General features: G+C 35.0%; 2 protein-coding genes across 2 annotated transcripts in view; one reads left to right on the top strand and one right to left on the bottom strand.

The window, feature by feature from the left end:
* Positions 1 to 21,036, top strand: part of spg11 (SPG11 vesicle trafficking associated, spatacsin) — a 393,853-nt gene that overhangs the window by 88,302 nt on the left and 284,515 nt on the right. The gene's annotated exons all lie outside the window — the stretch shown is intronic.
* On the bottom strand, positions 6,060 to 8,496 carry LOC129433195 (sperm axonemal maintenance protein CFAP97D1). Its single transcript, XM_073868283.1, has 5 exons — positions 8,248 to 8,496; positions 7,908 to 7,988; positions 7,372 to 7,490; positions 6,725 to 6,908; positions 6,060 to 6,378 (listed from the first exon to the last, which is right to left on the bottom strand). Exons 1-5 carry the CDS (start codon positions 8,338 to 8,340, stop codon positions 6,280 to 6,282), a joined length of 576 nt encoding a protein of 191 aa, XP_073724384.1. The 5' UTR covers positions 8,341 to 8,496; the 3' UTR covers positions 6,060 to 6,279.

Genomic DNA, 21,036 nt, shown 5'->3' with positions numbered 1-21,036 from the left:
TAGTGACGCAATTCTAAGAAAATTCTTAGAAATATGGGCGTTTACTCTTAAAATTAAAGAAAAATCCTAGTAAAGAAAAAAGTAATGCAGAAAGCATCTTAACCCTTAAAAGAGGTCTTAAGGTCAAAATTGTTAGGAGCACGGACGAGGACTTTTCAGGGGCTTGAGGTTTTTTTTTAGCAACCGGAAAAATGGACAAAACACGAAGAGGAAGACAAAAAATGTTGCACACAATGAATGTTAACATGAAACACATTAGATCGTGCAGGAATCATGTTTGTGACCGATCTTATTAGAGAAATAATTATATAATATAGCGCCAAAAATAAAAGTAATCACTACATTAACTACAGTAACAGATTCTGTAACTAAAAAAGCAACTATGCAGCAAAGATGATTTAGGTCTGTTACAGACGTCTATATGCAAAGTAATCACACAAACTTACAGAACATTGTGTTGCTGTTTAGTTCCTGTCTAATACGTTAAGTATGACATTAACAGCACTTATATATATAATAAGTATTAATTGTATATTAAATCTATATTGTATATTTTCTCAGTCTTTATGTATTATATATATATATATATATATATATATATATATATATATATATATATATATATATATATATATATATATATATATATATATATATATATATATGAAGAGTTTCGTTGCAAAACCACCGTTTTGTTAATTGTTAAGAAATCGCGTTTTTTGGTTGTGCATTCCAATTAATTTCAATGCAACTGCAGTTGGTTTGTTTTGATTTAAACCTTCATAACTTAATAAAAAACAGCTAAGTAGCATCATAAAACAAAATAATAACATCATAACATAATAATAAACATGTTTTGACAAAAATGTTAAAAAATGGATTTATCTCGTTTTGCAACGAAAACTCTTCACACACACACACACACACACACACACACACACACACACACACACACACACACACACACACACACACACACACATATATATATATATATATATATATATATAATAGGTAAAAGTATACCTGCAATTTCAAATTGATGGCTAATAATAGATCATATTATTACTCTTTTTCTTCCTTGTTGGACAACCAACCAATCACAGTCTTCAAAAGATAGTGTCACACGTAGCAACGGGGTCAACCACACCTCCTCACTAAGATAGGATTTTCCATCCATTCCTTGCTCAGAGTTCACTGAAAATGTTCTGGAATCACTTCTAAGCTAAAACTCCTGGGCCCGTAAAGCCGCTCAGAGTAAAATTTTAGTCTTAAGTGTGTCAAAATTCTAAGAATGACGTCATTTTACTCTTATTCCTAGACTTAAGAATAAATTCGATTTATAAAGCCTCCTAAGTGTTAAGACTAGGTCTCAGCTCCTAAATTAGTTAAGAGAGCTGGAGAGGTCTCTTAACCTAGTTAAGAGTAACAAGAGGGCAGCAGAAAGGTGGAGATCATGCACTTTACAACAAAGAATGTGTTAGAATTACTTTAATTCAAATGTATTTCTATAGTACTTTTGTAAAAAATTATTGCAGAGCAGAAAATGTACAACATACAGGGAGTGCAGAATTATTAGGCAAGTTGTATTTTTGAGTATTTCTTTTGTTATTGTACAACTACAGTGCTCTTGGTCAATTCAAAATGTTAACAAACCCTCAAACCTGAACATTTAAGTAGTAAAAGTGAAATTTTGGCTTTCTTAAGAGAATATTTCTATGTACATCATTATTAGACAACTATTAGTGTGCAGAATTATTAGGCAACTAAATGAAAAACAAAGATTTTACCATCTCACGTGTTTTTTTTTCAACTGTTAAAGTGAGAACAACAAACAAACTCTACATTTACAAAAAAACTTCATAAAACAATAAAAAATAAAAAAAACATATAGACTCAGTGACCAACACAGCCACCCTTCTTTTCGATAACAGTCACAAGCCTTCCATTCACGGATTCAGTCAGTTTCTTGATCTGGTCTGAACCAACATTTTGTGCAGACGCAACCACAGCCTCCCAGACACTGTTCAGAGAGGTGTACTGTTTACCTTCACTGTAAATGTCCTGCTTAAGAAGGGATCAAAAGGTCTCAATAGAGCTTAAGTCAGGTGAAGAAGGGGGCCATGGCATTAGTTTTTCATCTTTAAGGCCTTTACTGGCCAGTCATGCAGTGGAGTACTTGTGATGTATGTGATGGAGTCTTGTCTTGCAAAATAATCAGTCTTCATGAAAGATGCAAACTTTTTCCTGTACCACTGCTTGAAGAAAGTGTCTTCTACATTACAGGCAGGCAGGCACAGACAGGTATTATTAAACATGAGCTTGTTGGACCTTTTTGGGTTGAAAATGGAAATAAAAAACAACTCTCAGACTTACTGCCAATTTTTAGAAGACACTTACTTCAAGCAGTGGTACAGGAAAAAAACTGCATCTTTCAATAAGACTTTTTTATGCAAGACAACGCTTCAGCACATGCATCAAAGTACTCAACTGAGTGGCTGGCCAGTAAAGGCCTTAAAGGAGAAAAACTAATGCCATGGCCCCCTTCTTCACCTGACTTAAACCCTATTGAGACCTTTTGATCCCTTCTTAAGCAGGACATCCACAGTGAAGGCAAACAGCACACCCCTCCGAACAGTGTCCGGGAGGCTGTGGTTGCGTCTGCACAAAATGTTGGTTCAGACCAGATCAAGAAACTGACTGAATCCGTGAATGGAAGGCTTGTGACTGTTATCGAAAAGAAGGGTGGCCACACTGGTCACCGAGCCCATACATTTTTTTGTTTTTTATTGTTTTATTGTTTTTTTTGTAAATGTAGAGTTTGTTTGTTGTTCTCACTTTGACAGTTGAAAGAAAGAACAAGTGGGATGGTGAAATTTTTGTTTTTCATTCAGTTGCCCAATAATTCTGCACACCAACAGTTGCCCAACAATGATGTACATAGAAACATTCTCCCAAGAAAGCCAAAATTTCACTTTTACTACTTAAATGTTCATGTTTGAGGGTTTGTTAACATTTTTAATTGACCAAGAGCACTGTAGTTGTACAATAACAAAAGTAATCCTCAAAAATACAACTTGCCTAATAATTCTGCACTCCCTGTATACATGTTAGTAGTATATAGACAGTAGATAGGAATTAATATAACATGAAATATAAAGAGTATAGGATTTTTATACAATTATATTACACAGTATAATATACAGTATAAGATAAGTGAAACTTATTCAAGTGCTTGCACAGTACCAAGATTTTTTATGGGACTATCAAGACAGCAATGGTATACTTAATTATACAACGGGTCTGTTGAATGCTGCATTCTGATTGGCTGAGAAATGTTCTATGGGTGTTGATTATTTTTCTGTAAACCGCACACCTAACTTTTCAAATGTCTTAAAAATAGGCACCAGAGCAATGTTTGTAGTTACCATGGTAGAAGAGGAATAATTGACTCCGGTCCTTTGAATTATTTGAAAATAATGCACACCTGCGGTGTAACTCCGCTTCGCGTCGTGCCGCATTACCACCTTGGTGTGCATTATTTTCTTATAATTCAATGGCCCGTCGTCAATTATTCCTTACATGGTATATACATTTGAATAATATACACTGTCAAAAGTTAAAGTTGGGTCAAATTATTGATAATGCCTAAAAATGTAATGTTTTTTTCAACTTAAATTTCTCAGTTTAAGTGAAATAATTAAAGTAAAAAAGTACGTTTTTAAGTAGAGCCGCTTTTACATTTTATGACAGGTAAATAAAATACCATAAAATGTAAATAAAATCTACAATAAAAATGTGAAGTATCTACAAGATTGCAGTGACATCACTACAGTGAAACACCCTAACCCTAAATGATATTAATAGAGTATACAACCCTGACCCAAAACATAATGTTAGCAATGTTAGCAGTGAGCAAGCCAAAGGTGAAAGTGACAAAGATGGCAAAAATTACAATTGTGTTTAAGTGGAGAAATCCAACTTAACTGGATCATCTTGTTCAGGCTTGATCAAAGTATTTTTTATCTAAGTGTTTGCAAACTTTAGTCTTTTCTTTATAAACAGCTTGTGAGTAAAATCAAAATGATGTGATTCATCATCTTAATTTTTAAATAGCATTACATTTGACTATTTCAATAACATGTTGAAACTGAATCAAAATCGTGTAAAAATAAATGCATGTACTTATTTGTAATAACATTTCTTTAAGCAATTTAAATTAAAATATTTAATATAATTTGAATTTTTCATGATTTATAAAATGTATGGTGTCACATGCTGCTGTGACTGTATAACATTGGCGGCTTTCTATTGGCTGATTCAGACGTTAAGGCCGGCCATTTTAGGTTGAAATCATTGTAGTCCTCAGTTTGCGGCACTTAAGTCAGCACTTAAGAATGAGTCTTACACTTTACTGAAAGTTGCTTTCAGCTTCTTTATAAACGCCTCCTTTTTTAAGACTGGTCCTACTCCTTACTAAGAATTTGTTGCCACTTAAGTCATAGCTTAAGACTATTCTTAAAAGCATTTCTGAGATGTTTTATACATACAGGCCCTGGCAAGGAATTTTTAGGTTAAGTTAGGAAATCTCTGAGAGGATTCTCAGAATCTTTAGGGATACGGGCCCAGATTTTTTCAGATGTTCATGTAAAAATAAATACATGTGATTTCCTTTTAGAAGATTTACACAAATGAACCTTGCAAATGCTGTGGTGATATTTCAGTGAATTTTAGGTAATATCAATTCTGAAGAGAAAAGAAATAAAGATAGCTGTGCATAACCAAATGCAAGTATTTATTTATAGTCTCTAGTTCATGTCATTATTGCTCTGAAGGTACATGCAACAATTCAAAGAAAATTAATCTAAGATTACAATACGTTAGCTTTTTTAATTTAAACTATATTTAAGTAATCATAGTGCACAGAAATAAAACACACACAAAAAAATTACAATGCAGAGTTTTGCTTCGCTATCATAGTAGTTTTATAATGAATTTGCAGACATTATTTGGGGTCAGAAGTTGAATAAAACTCAGATCTGGGCCCGTATGTATAAAGCCGCTCAGAGTAAAATTTTAGTCTTAACTGTGTCAAAATTCTAAGAATGACGTCATTTTACTCTTATTCCTAGACTTAAAAATACGTTTGATTTATAAAGCCTACTAAGTGTTAAGACTAGGTCTCAGCTCCTAAATTATTTAAGAGAGCTGGAGAGGTCTCTTAACCTAGTTAAGAGTAACAAGGGGGCAGCAGAGAGGCAGAGGATCATGCACTTTACAACAAAAAATTTGTTAGAATTACTTTAATTCAAATGTATTTCTATAGTACTTTTGAAAAAAAATATTGTTGCATTGTTGCAGAGCAGAAAATGTACAATATATACATGTTAGTAGTAGTATATAGACAGTAGATAGAAATTAATATAACATGAAATATAAAGAGTATAAGGTTTTTATACAATGTATATTATATTACACAATATAATTACAGTATAAGATGTATATTAGTAAAAAAAAAAACATATTTAAGTGCTAGCACAGTACCAAGAATTTTTATGGGATTATTAAGAGAGCAATTGTATATACTTAAATGGTATATAAATTTGAATAAAATACACTGTAAAAAGTTAAAGTTGAATCAAATTATTGATAATGCCTAAAAATGTCATGTTTTTTCAACTTAAATCTTTCAGTTTAAGTGAAATAAAGTTTAAAATGTTTAAATACTAATATAATTTGAATGTCTTCATGATTCATGAATGTATGGTGTCACATGCTGCTGTGACTGTTTAACATTGCCGGCTTTCTATTGGCTGATTCAGAGGTTAAGGGCGGCCATTTTGTGTTGAAATCATTGTAGTTCTCAGTTTGCGGCACTTAAGTCAGCACTTAAGAATGAGTCTTACACTTTACTGAAAGTTGCTTTCAGCTTCTTTATAAACGTCTTCTATTCTCAGACTGGTCCTACTCCTTACTAAGAATTTTTTGACACTTAAGTCATAGCTTAAGACTATTCTTAAGAGCATTTCTGAGATGTTTTATACATACGGGCCCAGGTCTTTGATGGAGCATCGACTTGGTCTCAGTCCTTTCAAAGTTCAACTTGTGTCAAACAGTTTCACTTTCTGAAGTTCAAGGTTATTTCTGCTCAAGTCCACACCACACACTCATCACAGGAAATGTTATTTGATTGTGTGTAACGGCTGTGATAAAAAAGAGGGGAGTTTTCTCCCCTACTTCTGATTGGTTCTCAAACTGGGAAGTCTGCTATCTGATTGGTCAGTGTTTGTATTCTTCTTCTTCTTCATCTACACTAGCAGAGGAACTCTGACTCCCTCCTGATGATCCTGATGAAAACTTTACACACTTGTTAGGTTTCTGTGACAAAGATTTGAAAATATACACTGTATAAAATTAGCTGTAATTATGCAGCTGGTTGCCAGTAACTTACTCTAGGAGATAAAGACTGAAAATGTTTCATGTTCATTTAACTTTGAACAAACTGCTGCCAGTAAATAACATAAATGTAAAATCTATAGTAAGTTACTGGCAGCTAGTTGTATCCAGTAATACTGTAATGTCTACAGATTTTTTTACAGTATATTGGTTTAGAGTGACATGTGTAAATATTTGTTGGGTAAATTATTCACTTTTCTTTCAAAGTCTTCACTTCACAATCTGTGACTTTATAAAGTGTCTTGAGTTTGTGTGAAGTCTATCAAACCTGTTTATTGGTCACTCCTCGTGAATATCGGGCGATGTCGTCTCTCCTTTGTTCGACTTTTTCCCAGTTCTCTTCCCAGAGTTCCTTTCTGTATTCAGATTTACGCTCTGTGATTCGCTGATAGATGGCCTGGTTTTCATGCGTCACCTGCAGTAGCTCCGCCCTCCGTCTCTCACCGTTCAGACTGTAAATGAACACATGATTGTTGATTACTGTTAGTTTAAATGTTTATTTTAAGTGTTGCTATGTGGTTGCTAGGGTATTTCAGAATTAAATCCTTTGGTTTATCAGCACACAACAACAAATGGAGACTGACTCTATTACACAATGCATATCAAAATTTAAGACACAACCTGGTAACCGATCTCCTCGTGTCCACGTTTACACAACTAGAATGTCTCATGTTTTGATGGACGGGTGGGTTATGTGTCTCTTAATAATTAATAAAGGTTTTGTCAATGCATTAATGATTCAGGTTCAGTTTGAGTCGCAGAGTTTGGAGATCCAGAAATGACATTAGACACATCGGTAGATAAGAGAACTGAAACTTATCACAAATAAACCGAGATAAACCTTTAAACAAGGTCACTATGTGAACACTATGTGAGCATATGTTATATCACCTTTACTAGTAAACTAACTATCACCTGTTTAGTGTGTAATGATTCCAGTGATCCACGAGTCCTTTAGATTGTGTGATAGCTGTCAGTCTGTTAGCCAACAGTTGATTATCTCTCTCTATCACCGCCCGTCTCTCGTCTTCAACCTAATTAAACATCATTACATCACTTACATATTTACACATCTTCTAAACACAATTTTTATTTTATTTTTATTGTTCCCTTACAAACAAAGGATTTGTTTTAATGTAATACAACTTGGAATTATGGCATACAAATATTTTATGTTTGCAATATGATATTACCATGATACACATCCAAAACTGTAATATTTCACTACTGTAATATTTCACTATACTTTCATTTCCATTACTGTGAATGAAAATCTAGTCTTTAAACTGCTGTGGGTTTTTAAAGGTAAACCATGGTAATACTAGTAGATTTAGTAATGGTCAGAATTCAGTCAATCATAGCACATTAAGAGTTACTTAATAATCACATTATACCAAACAAAAACACAATGAAATAATTTCTTATGTTTGAATGATTATATAATAACACACCTGTTGTTTTTTCAGTTTGAGTTGAATATGAGCTGGTGTTTGGACTCCTCTGGTGTTCACTACAGGTTTGGCTGATCGCACCTTCAGGACAAAACTCAAGTTTCATCTTTAGTTTCAGTTTAAACCAGAAGATTAATCTGCTAGTTATCATCTCTAATCTCCTTTAAATAACTCTGGTGATGGTAATATTTCAGCTATATTCATGTACACTGGTGTTTGGATTGTACTCCATCATACTTCACAGAATACTCGTACAGCATTACTCTACATTTATGAAATATGTCAGATTTCAGTCAACATTATACATCATAAACAAATAGGCCTACACACAAACACAAACCTTACTCCGATGATCCTCATAGTGCGTCTGATCCCATTTCTTCTGCAGGTATTTGTTAGTTACGGGTTTTAATGGCTGGTAGGATTTGTGCATGACTAATAGATGTCTGTATTTATAATCTTTCTAATATTTTTCATGTGTTGTGTTGCAGATGTGAATGTTGGTTTGATATTCCTCACAGGTTCTACGGTGGGAGGGGTGTTATTACCATGGTAACACAGGTGACCTGTACCTGTGCACAGTGTCAGAGAGAGATCAGGTGTTCACCATAGAGCAGATCAACACCTTCTCATATATAAGATTATGAAATACTACATAAACACATTTCAGTAAGAGGGTTCGATGTGTCTGGCATTTCACCAAAGTATGGTGTACTTATATTACTTGTGGGGCTAATTGTCACACATTTTTATTTCAATGAATATAACTAAAGCTAGGTGATTTGTTAAAGTCAAATTTTATGTGGATACAAACACAGATGTTTTTCTATATATGTCTTGTAAAGTTGCCTTAAAGCAATGAAACATTGAAAAATTAGACATTAATATGACTTGACCCATATAACAACAACAAAAATTATTTGGTCAAAAGTATGTTTTAAATACAAATAATAAAGTTAAGGAATTTTGAAAATACATTTAGTTTTAACCTTTTATATATTAACATATATTTCAAAATGTTTCAAAGTACATTTCTACCCTTACTACTCATATGGCAAAAAATATATTTTCCTGACCAAAATATAAAAGTTTGTATAAAATATCAAGAATAAAATATAAAATTAAGTAAGTTGTAAAAATGCATAACTTTGGTCAAATTAACATATATTTTTATTTTACATATGTTAACAAATAAAGTTAAACAATTTCAACTTGTTTTCATAAGTTATTATGTCAGCTTATCATAGGTCAAAACTCAAAAAATATAATTGACTTGCAAAACCAAGTTGTTTTAACTTTATGCTGCATTCTTGTAGTTGACAATATAACAAATTTTATCTTCAAACCTGTTATGTTTATACGAAGGTTTTTTTCAATGCGACATGAATATAAATGCTTTAAAAATATATATATATATTTAAATATCAAAAAATTACCAAAACATTATGTGTGTGAAAAATTAATTTTTGTAAACATATTTCAAAATATATTTCAGGACATACATTTTTTAGCCATTTTTGAATATCTTAAAATATAATTTTAATTATATATTTTTTTGCCGTATGAGGACACAGATCTAAACCATGTCTGTTTCTATACATCCAGATGAATGCAGTTTAAAAGCAGTGAAAATGAGTAAAACTTGATTTAAAATTCTTGATTGAATCCTGAGGGAGATGCGACACCTGCTGATGTTGACAGTGCAGGTGCTGTATAATGTTAAAGATGTCCTGATGTTCCTCTTCTGACCAGCAGGTGTCGCCCCTCCCTCACATCTGAACATAAAGAGAGGCGGCCATGTTTAACTTCCACACCAGAGGAACAGCAGCAGCAGACTTTCTTCATTATAGAAACTCTTTCCTCAAAAATGTGTCATTTAGCAACACAATAAACATCTGCTGGACAGACAGCATTACAACACACTTATACAGACGATCAACTGAAGACATTTCTGCCACGTTGCTTGTTTAAAGTTGCATATGAATCTGTGAATTCAAACTATAACTTCATCTTGAGCCTTGCATATCAACATAGAGACAGATTCAAGAGTTTCAGTGTCTCAAAGCAGGTTAGTAAACCTCATTGGGGTGGATTCCCAGACATGCTTTAGTTTAGATTATCCAGGACTGGTTATATTAGGACATTAAGTCGTTTTTACAGACCTTACAAAAAACATTACTGGTGTGTATTTTAAGACAAAACAATGACACTAATATATGTTCAGATATATCAATGTAGGAGGATTTTGAGATAAGTCAGCTCAAACATGCATTTTAGTCTGGACTGGGGCTATGATAAACCCTGTCTGGGAAACCTCCCCATAATGTTTATATCTAGCTATACCTGTCCTGAATAAAGACACAGATGTTAATCATGATGTTAAGAAGTTAATTTAAGTTAATAAGTATTTAAAATCTGACTGCATGCTTGACTGTGTGTTGTATTGGTATCAGAAAATCTGTGATTGCTTTAATTCTTCAGTCTGTCATTATCACGCTTACCTTAACTTTGTTTTCTCTTATGATTTTTCACCTTTTCTGGTTTTGATGGCATAAATGTTTGCTTTTGTCATAATAACCTCCCTTCATACACAAATAACACAACACAGGACTTCATGTTGAAGTGTTGACTTCATTAGAAAACACATCTGGTGACCTCATACATACAGACTATAGCTTTAATTCATATCAATAAAGTAAAAGTTGATGCAAAACACCATATTGCAGTTGCTGCCTATGTAGAGCTTTTAAATCACTTAGTAGTCAGCTGTCTAGACAGTAGAAGAGAGAGAGAGAGAGAGAGAGAGAGAGAGAGAGAGAGAGAGAGCTGCTCCATCCATGCTTTCTCCAAATGCTATAAAATCAATGATTGTGTTTGTCTGGGTCCTCATGAGAACAGATCTGCTCCTCCTTCACTCCGTCTAAAAGACATTTTGTGTTTTTACTCTTAAAGAAATAGTTTGTTCATTCATCTTAATTTAATTAAGAAAAACTTTTCCACAAAATTAGTTTAGGCTTGTACAACAAGAATAGAATAACTTCATTTAAACAAATAATCTTTTGTTGCATCAACTTAATAAAGTAACATTTTTTGGTCATAAAAATATCTTGTTCAATAGTCCAGTTAAGGAAAACGTCTCCACACAATTAGTTGGGTCTGTTTAACAAGGACAAAACAAGTTAATTCAAACAAATAATGTCTTGTTAAACCATCTTAAAAAGGCCAATTTCTATATCATACCAATTTTGCATAAGCACATGTTAGCATCCTAATTATAATAATGAAATTCTATTCAATTTTATTTATATAGCGCATTCACAATTGTTTAATTGTTACAAAGCGGCTTTACATTTATAGATGCAGAAGAAAACAAAGAAAAATTGATGGACAACAGAAGCAGCAGAATACAGCGACAAAGATTAAACTGTACTAGCGAGCGTAAGAAAAAATGTAACGTATAGAACAGGGTTCAAAGTTAAGCCATTGTAAGCCCATATGAGAAATAAACCTCCTGGCTTTTTTAGTCAAGAGGGAAAAGTAATAGGAGGGGAAAAAAACCTTGAGAGAGAGACAGCCAGACATAATAACATACGAGCATACATAGACTTATGTCATTTACACAGTTAGTGCTCATTGAACGAAGTACCTCACATTCACAACTTAACCACAAGTGCCACTCTTCTGCATGAATGTAACCAAAAAATATAACACAAACTCTTCTGTTTATCCATGAGATAAACAAACATTAAACACTTTAAAGTCTTTCTTTTATCTAAAAATGCATAACACTTCATTTTAAAAAAATCTCCAAATTCAGTTGCATGCAAAGCATGCTGGGAAATACAGATCCACATTAGTAAAATAAACAAAAATCATTAATGTAGTCCAAACACCAAATGAATAAGTTAACATAATAAAAAATAAGTGGGTTGAACATGATCAAATTAAGTTCAGACCAAAATTTGTGTTGCATTAACCTGTTTCATTTAAGTAAATTGGACAAGGCACAAAATGATTTAGTTTTGGTCATCACTGTCTGGTCAGATGTTTCTGCATGTGCATCATCTGCTCTTCAAGACATTATATTGTTATTTTAACGTATATCAAAATGAGACACAAGATCATTATAATTAGCTAAATTAACTTTCACACTATGAAATCACTATGTATCAGTATTCACACAGTAAAGATGAATAAAGTAAACTCTAATGACACAGATGAGGATGTTGGTATTATTGCATTGATGAAAGTGAGCATCAGTCCATTATACAGTGAGTCTGAGCGCTCCTCTCATCTCTTCTGCAGCTCTCTATCGATCGGTTAAATCTAATGACCGATAGGTGATTTTTCATCTTTAATCAATGTCCTCAGGCTGACCCTTAACACCGTAGCCCCGCCTCCTGAGCCTGAGGTCAAAGGTTAGCAGAGATATTGAAAAACAATCGCAGTCGTCCCTCAGGCAATTTGTCCGGGTCAGAGGGGTGTGGACGGTACGAGACACAAAACACAAAATCACCATCTGCTCATCACAGGAGCTCTCTAGGGAGAAATTCAGGCTTCCTTCATCCTCTGATCTGGGGTCAGTTATCTTCTCCCAGTGCATTATCAATCTGCAATATTGTAAAAAGCATTTTACAGCAGCTCTACATGAATTATAAAGATAACATGACATTAAAATTAAGCCTTACTTTGCTTATAAGATTGCTGTTTTCATCATTTTCTGTTGTGCACATAAAGAGAAAATGTTTAATATTTCATCAAACTTGCTCCGCCTCTTAAATGACTTTTCTTATTGGCTGATGTCATCAATCCCTCTTATTTAAGCTCCTCCCCTCCATCATCCTAACATTGATAAACTTCATTCATGTCATTTAGATATACTTTATATAGTTTAAGTTAAGTTAGTGGTTTAGAGTCCATGCTGGTTTATGCTCTTTAAGTTTATGTTAAGATCATTTGGATCATCTGTGATCTGAGCTGATACAGTTTTAAGACTAAGATTAGTTAAGTAGGTGATCTCACACGCTTGCTAGGGTGTTATAAACTCTTAATTCTGCAGGGTTATTTTTAACCCAATACTGGTGAGTAAATATTGGACAGATAAGATCACATGTTGGGTTATTAAATAAACCTATGCTATGGTTGAGTGAACAATAAACCAACATGTGTTCTGTCCAATAATTACCCAGCAGAATTGAGTTAAAAATAACCCAGTTGAAGTGTATGCAGTTGTAATGATGATCTGTGTGGTTGCTCAGGCGTTGCTAATTACAAACCCAACAATCAAAGTTAAAAAGGAGAAACTTAACCCGAGTCTGATCTGGAAACAGTTGATTTTTGAGTCCTTGTGGTTGCAAGTTGGGAAATAACAGCTAAATGAAACTAAGAAATTCAATTCTTGTCATGATGTTGGTAGAACGATTTCATTATGAGATGCAAAAACCTCTAAGTGCATTGAAGAATCTCCACTTTTAATAAAGACTCCTCCACTATCCTTACTAAATAAAGGTAAAATGTAAAAAGATGGTAATTAGGTAATCCATCATTAACCGAGAAAAAATCTCTTGCAACGTGATGTGATGTATGCGTGCTGTCATTCATCCAATTTTTCTTCTGTGCACTTAGAGGACTTTGCTACCAAATCATTGTGGTTTTTTAAACTGGGATTAATCCAATTAAGCCAATTTGAAGTGAAAGTATTTGATGAACGTATAATACATGATGAGAGCATTCCCTTAATATCATTAGCTCATTTCCTCTTTGTATTTAATGTAAATTGTTATCTAATTGGTATGAACTTTAATCTGTGGTGGTAAATGACTCTGTAAGTAATATTAACCGAGCAGGTTTGTCTCCTCATGTTGTCTGTTCCAGCGGCTGCATTTCTGCCAAGAGATTCAAGAAGTGTTTTGTGGTCTTTTGTTCTTCTCAGATTCTTCAGATCAATAGTTTTTTCATTAGTTTTGCTGCAAGACATCAAGAGAGGATTTCGCATTGATATCATGTTGTGATGTTTTTAAACAAGAGATCTTTGTTTATCAGCGGAGACTTCTCTCTCGTTGCTGTCTCAGAGATGTTTAAATATTAGAGAGGTTTTATTTGTGATTATTCTTTCATTGAAGAGTTTTCTGTAACTGTATATGAGATGTTCAGTGTTGTGTTGGAGCAGATGGTTTCTAGCAGTTCAACTTCTGTGTATAATAATCTGCTGTTGTCTGCGTCATTAGTCCTGTCGTTCCTCTCAACAGTCTCTGATTCATGTGAATGGACTCTTTCTATGAGTTTCTCTCTATACGTGTTACGTGTTATCACCTCATATCAGGTCTTGTGGCAGGTGCACAATTATTTTGCATGTTAGGTTGGTGCCATATTCCCAGTGGCGGCCGGTGACTCCTTTTTCAAATGCGCAGGATGTGAAGCTCGTCACAACATTTATGTAGCCGTCATGTGTGTGCTTCATCATTTCAAAATATGTGTTTGGCACGTCGTGTGAACCTATGTGCAATGCGTCATGTCAAATTATAAATATATAAATATATATTCAAGATTCAAAGCGTTTATTGTCATGTACCCAGTGAGGAAAGCGGGTTTCCCTGAGCAATGAAATTCTTACTCTGCCATCCACAGAGAATGCCAGGACTGTACATACACAAAATTTACATGGATACATACATACATACATACAATGTATGAAACATAATAGGAAAAAAAAAAATATATATATATATATATATATATATAGTCTTGAGGTATTTACTTTATATATATATATATATATATATATATATATATATATATATATATATTATTATTATATATATATATATATATATATGTGTGTGTTTTATTTACTTTTTTTCTTCGTTTTAAAAACAGTTCTGTCACAACATAAAAAAATCATAATGGTGCTTTAAACAGACTTTACTTTCCTTTAAAAATATATACATTTGAGATTTAATTTGGATTTTATCATGCGGGTTAACGATTGCACCACATGTACATTACTTAAGTTTTCATACACACTCAAACATATAATATTGATGTGTTGACTAATACAATAATTATTTACGTATTGACAGCTTTACAGACATACAGATTTGTATTCATATTCATAATTATTAAAATGGGCATTGTCGTTTTTAATTATATTAATGACATGTTTCAGTCGTATTTATTTAAGACGTTTACTCATTGACCTTTTGTTCATGACTTACACAATATAAACTACAATATAAGACTTCACTTTAAAACCTTAAAATGAATAAAATTTCTGTAACCATTTAAAAATTTTGAAATATTTAGTTCATTTGCCAAGACACACAAAAGGCGTATTCACATTAAACGCATATTCACAAAAGATTTTTTTTATTCATTAGCTGTAATTCACATCTTAAAATAGATACGATTGTGAAGAACACTTATACATTATATTTAAAAGTTTTGGTATAAAAATAGTTTGGGTTTAGGGTAAGGTTTGGGTTAGTGTTATAGTGGTAACGTTATTGATAAAATGGTTAAAGAGAAATTATACAGCAATATTTATCCCTACTGAAAAATACAGCTAAGACCAGCATAAGCTCAGCTGGTTTAAGCTGGTTTTCCCAGCCTGGCAGTGCTGGTGGATCAGCTGGTTTTCCAGCCTGACCAGCTAAGTCCAACTAGATCAGAAAATGTAATAATGCTATGATTAAATGTTGCAAATACATCAACATTGTAAGCGTCAGCATATTTAAACATACAAAAAATATGTAGTGGTTTTGAAAATGATGTACACGTATTTTATGTACACAGTGAGACCGGGCTGAAGCTATGAATGTTAACATTAGATGCTGGCTAACTTCCTCACTTCAGAGATGATTCATATTACCGAGGACAAAGAAAAGGTCAATATCTCCATACTTCATCTTCTCTTGTGTGTTGATGTGTGGAGGTTTGTGTAAGCAGCAGTTGATGTTGTTTTTTATTCATGAGAGAGACTCCTGTGCTATAGATATGAGTGACCATGAGTGTGTAGTTAGATGATGGACACATGCTGTTAAAGAGAGAAAGAGAGAGAGAGAGAGAGAGAACAGGGCTTTGTTCCAAAAACCTGCTGAGCAGTCTCCTGATTTTGTGCTGTTTATCTTCTCTGTGAAGTATCCACACTAATGAGACATCACCAGAAATCACCCAAGAGCTCAGAGATGATTGGCTGTTCCCATGAAGCTTTGAGAATGACATCACAGAAACAAACACTCATACTATGTATGTATCTGAATATCAGCGGCGGCCGGTGACTTCTTTTTTCGAGGACGCTTGATGCGAAGTTCGTTACAACATGTATGTAGCCCGTCACGTGTGTGGTTCCTTTTTTCAAAATATGTGTTTTGTGCATCAAGAGATCGTGTGTGCATCACGTGTCTTGTCAAAATAAGAGCCTGCTGCAGACGCGTCTAAAGGGTTTATGATGAAAGAGATGCTCGCGTTTGCCAGATACTCAACTAATCTCATGTGTAATCAGAGTTTATGCCTATAAAGCAGCTCCTCATGTTAAAGGCAGTTGATCCAGAAACATTTTTAGTCATGTTGGTTAAAAGTCTCCTCACATCTTGATAGCAATCACTATGTTAAAGGGATACTTCACCGATTTAGCATTCAGCTTTGTATCTGTAGAAACCCGGCAGTATTACTGAATGATCATGTTTCCCTCCCTCATTTCCCCCTGAGAGGAGAGATATCTGCATTTTGGTTCTGCAAAAAAGTCCTCCGATGATGTAATATGACGATTTTTGCATCATCGGAGGACTTTTTTGCATAACCAAAATGCAGATATCTCTCCTCTCAGGGGGAAATGATGGAGGGAAACATGGTCATTCAGTAATACTGCCGGGTTTCTACAGATACAAAGCTGAATGCTAAATCGGTGAAGTATCCCTTTAAGTTGTCTAAATATATATTAATAAATATAAAGTTAGCATTTTTCAAAATCACACACCCTACCTTTAACTCTTTCACCGCCAGCGTTTAAAAAAAAAAGTTGCCAGCCAGCGCCAGCGTACACCACATTTTGAGCAAAAAGCAGAGATAATTCCATTTTTGTGACGGACTTTTCATAGAGATTCCATTCAGAGCGATCTTTAAAACAGACACGGACATGCAGCAGCTTGCCATAGGGCAATACTTACGGGTTTCAAAAGTTGCGGAAGGTAGATAATAGCGGTATTGCGGAAAGACGGAAATACTCGTCATTGGCGGGGAAGCGTTTTCTCTTGATTGACGAGATTGAGATATATCGTCAATGGCGGCTAAAGAGTTAACAGTCTTGCACAGTCATATAGGCCTATAGATTCATTCATTCAGCTGATCTCTGGGTCTAGCACTAATTCATTCTGCCGTAATAATCAAGGACTTTGCTGCCGTAACACGGATGCAGCAGGCGCAATGATATTACGCAGTGTCCCAAAATAGTCCCCTACTATTGAAAGTTACCAAGTTTGAAAATATTGAAACTCTTTGGTCATTTTTGATCTCTATCTCTCTCTTTCTCTTTCTCTTATGATGATCAGAGATCAGTGAGATGACAGTATCCCCTGTGGTGCTGTCAGTTTAATGAGAGAGATCACTGAACTAGAGTCAGTGGTTTATGGGAATGGTTAAGAGTCACGATCAGCTCATTGTTATTCTGATGCTGAGGTGATCAGATATTCAGTTACTTACTGAGACAAAAGCTGCAGGCCATGAAAATGTTCAGTTCACGCTCTCGCTGTTACACCTCAGAGCTGAGAGAAGTAAAACTGCGGCTCTTAAACCCTTCAATCTGCTTGTTTTTCAACAGGGGTCTCTAAACCCAGTAACAAGTGCAAAATACAAATCTGAAATGTGAATTAATTCATGACACAAACTGTGCCAAGACACTGATGATATCTTAAGAGGTTTTTTCTGTTCATGACCTCAGGCTGTTCATATAAATGCTCATATTTGTCTGTAATACAAAATAGTGTTGTGTTTAAACATAGCAGTTGTTCATTAGGTGATCATTAACTGTTGTAAACTGGAACAAATCAGCTGGTCGAGAAGATTTTTATAAAATGGTTCCTGGTCAGCAAATTAATGAGCATATCTCCCATATTCCCAAACACAGTTATCAGTTTAAAGGTGCAGTGTGTAGATTTTAGCACCATCTAGCAGTGAGATTGTGAATTGCAACCAACAGCTCAGTCCACTGTTCACCGAAACGCATAGAGATGCTACAGTAGCCATAAAAGGACAAAACATGATGTCGTCTAACTGTGGGTCACACCGGACCCGAGTTCAACAATTTGAGTATATTACATACAAAGTCAATGCAAAGATGCAATCAGAAGTGTCCTCGCGTGGGGCAATGCGAATGATGCGATATGGGCGGCGCATTGGTGCGACAACACATGCTATTTGCCTCAAACGTGTCTTCGCCCAAGTTGAAAATATTTTAACTCAAGCTAAAAATTCGCATGACACGAAGTAAAATCCTGCGAGTAATCTAGAGCGAGTAATGTGATGCCCCATGTTTGGTGTGTACGTAGCATAAGACAAAATACACCAGTGACGAAACACACTTTGTAGAGCAGTTTGTCTGTTTAGGGCTTCTGTAGAAACATGGTGGCACTAAATGGCGACTTCCATGTAAGGAGACCGACGGTGTATGGAGATAAAAATGGCTCAAACTAAGATAATAAAAATATAACAGTTCACTATGTAAGGTCTTTAAACACCACTGATAATATCGTTATGTCGATTATATTGCATTTCTGTCAAGAGATCCTTCAAAAAGTTACATACTTCACCTTTAAGTGAGGGTTTTGCAGCGGGTCTCTGTCTCTGTTGAAGTGTAACGTGATGCTCGGCTTTTGTTTTCTGCTTGTTTTGAATTGAGACTTAGAGAGTTTTTAAAATGCTGCAGGCTCCAGAGATTCATGTTTGCTGTTTGACAGATTGTTATTTTAGTCTGTATCCCTCAGGTCTGGTGTTTACTTCTCATCTCCAGATAAACATTTAACTCCTCTCAGTTTGATATGCTTAGTAGCCTATATACAGTGCAGCATCCTTACAAACCTAATCATTTGGGTTTTTGTATTATTTTACTACATTTTTTTACATTGCAGAAGACTATGAGAATAAATTAAGGTATTTTAAATGTGCTCCTGTATAGCTTAGTGGCAGAGCATTGCGTTAGCAACGAAAAGGTCATGGGTTCAAACCCAGGGAACACACATACTGATAAATCTATACCTTTTAATGCACGGTAAGTCGCTATGGATAAATGGCGTATAAATTGTATCACAGACAGAAGTTGATTTAGAGTTTTGTAATTAAAATTAAGCATTAATGTAACAAGCATAACATAAAGAGCTGATTAATATTCATAAATGATGTCATGGACTGATGAGCATTTATCATGTTGAGATACAAGAGAGTCTATTAATAGACAGCAGGCTGAGGAGTTATTATTGTGTTTATCTGATCCATCACACAAGTTTCTGGTCATATCAGTTTACTACAATATAAATCCTGCTGTTTTCTTCTAAGTGCTGGCCCGAGCCTCTTGGGGGCCCTAAGCAGAATTTGTTTGGGAGCCCCCCTTCCACCAATTTAAAAAAAGACAAGTTGAACATTAAGTAAGGTCTAAAATTAGCATTAGGTACAGAAATCAAATCAAATTAATAATAACACTGTCTTTATTGTATGAATTAAATATAATTCTTATTTTTTTAGAGCTACAGAAGTGATTTTCTCTTTGTCTTGGATTGTTTGATTAACATTAATGACACAGACTTAAGTAGGTTAATTGAGGTTACTGTCTCTTTAAGAGAAGCACAGACCTTGTTTCTGCCTAATCTATACATAAACCTAAGACATAAACAAATGTTTTTATTGGAAAAAGAGTACTGTGGAGATCATTTTGTTTGTATGTGCCCTGTCAAGAACAGAAAGATTTTGTGTTCGCTTGCTTTCTGAAACGCGTCTCTCCATGTGTGCACTACTGAGAGTGCACTTAAACGTGCGCACACATACAGACGGAGGATGAATTACAAACGCCGCAGCATAAAAGCGTTACGTTGTTTTTCAGTGCTCTATTCTTCAAATGCATGTTAATGGACTACAGTATGACACACAGTAGCGTAACTCTCTCTAAAGTTTAAACATCAAGTGTTCTGATCTCTGAAGGGCGTAGTGAGGATCATGTCTGACTGGAGCTAAACCGGACACATTCAACCGCATGTGCGTCCAGAAACCTGCTTACTTTAGCACCTTTTAGCGAGTTAAATTGTTTAAAATCACTTGAAATGTTACATTTGCAAGCATTTGAAACATGTGCAAATAATGAACTTTCCCTATTGAACCACGAATCGCATGCGAGCCGAACACGGATCAACTGCGATCTGTCACACCACCAGCTGCTGCTGCACAAATTAAACACACTGTAAATAATCATGCAAACATACCTTTATCTTGCTCATTTTTGTTCTCTGTCCTTTTCTTCTTTCTGTTTTCGGCACCAGATGGATACATCCTTTTTTTGTGACATGGCTTATCATTTATTACAGTTACGCGCACTTGTGTGCCGGCACGAATTGTCAATGCACACAAGGGGCCCTATTTTAACGATCTGAAACGCAAGTCCGAAGCGCAAAGCGCAAGTGACTTTGTGGGCGGATCTTGGGCGCTGTTGCTATTTTCCCGGCGGGATAAATAAGTCTTGCGCCGGGCGCAAATCAATAAGGGGTTGGTCTGAAGTAGGTTCATTATTCATAGGTGTGGTTTGGGCGTAGCATCAAATAAACCAATCAGAACGCTATCCAACATTCCCTTTAAATGCAAGGGCGCAAGTTCCATGGCGGGTTGCTATTATTATGACGGATTTGACAGGCGCACGCCAGGAGCGGTTCACAGCCGAGGAGACCCACGTTCTTGTAAGAGCAGTCAAAGACAGAGAAGTTGTTTTGTATGGGGATAGGAGAAACCCGCCCAAATCAGCGTCGGTTAAACAGTCGTGAGAGGATATAGCCGCAATTGTCTGTTGAGATGCGCGAAGCACTAATATGATGTCAGTAGACGGGGGGATCCCAAGCTTGCCAGCATAAATCGGGCACGCCGGGCACACAGGAGGACA

This window comes from Misgurnus anguillicaudatus, chromosome 6 (assembly GCF_027580225.2).
Source record: "Misgurnus anguillicaudatus chromosome 6, ASM2758022v2, whole genome shotgun sequence".
Taxonomy (NCBI): Eukaryota; Metazoa; Chordata; class Actinopteri; order Cypriniformes; family Cobitidae; genus Misgurnus; species Misgurnus anguillicaudatus.
This window is presented reverse-complemented; position numbering and strand designations above follow the sequence as displayed.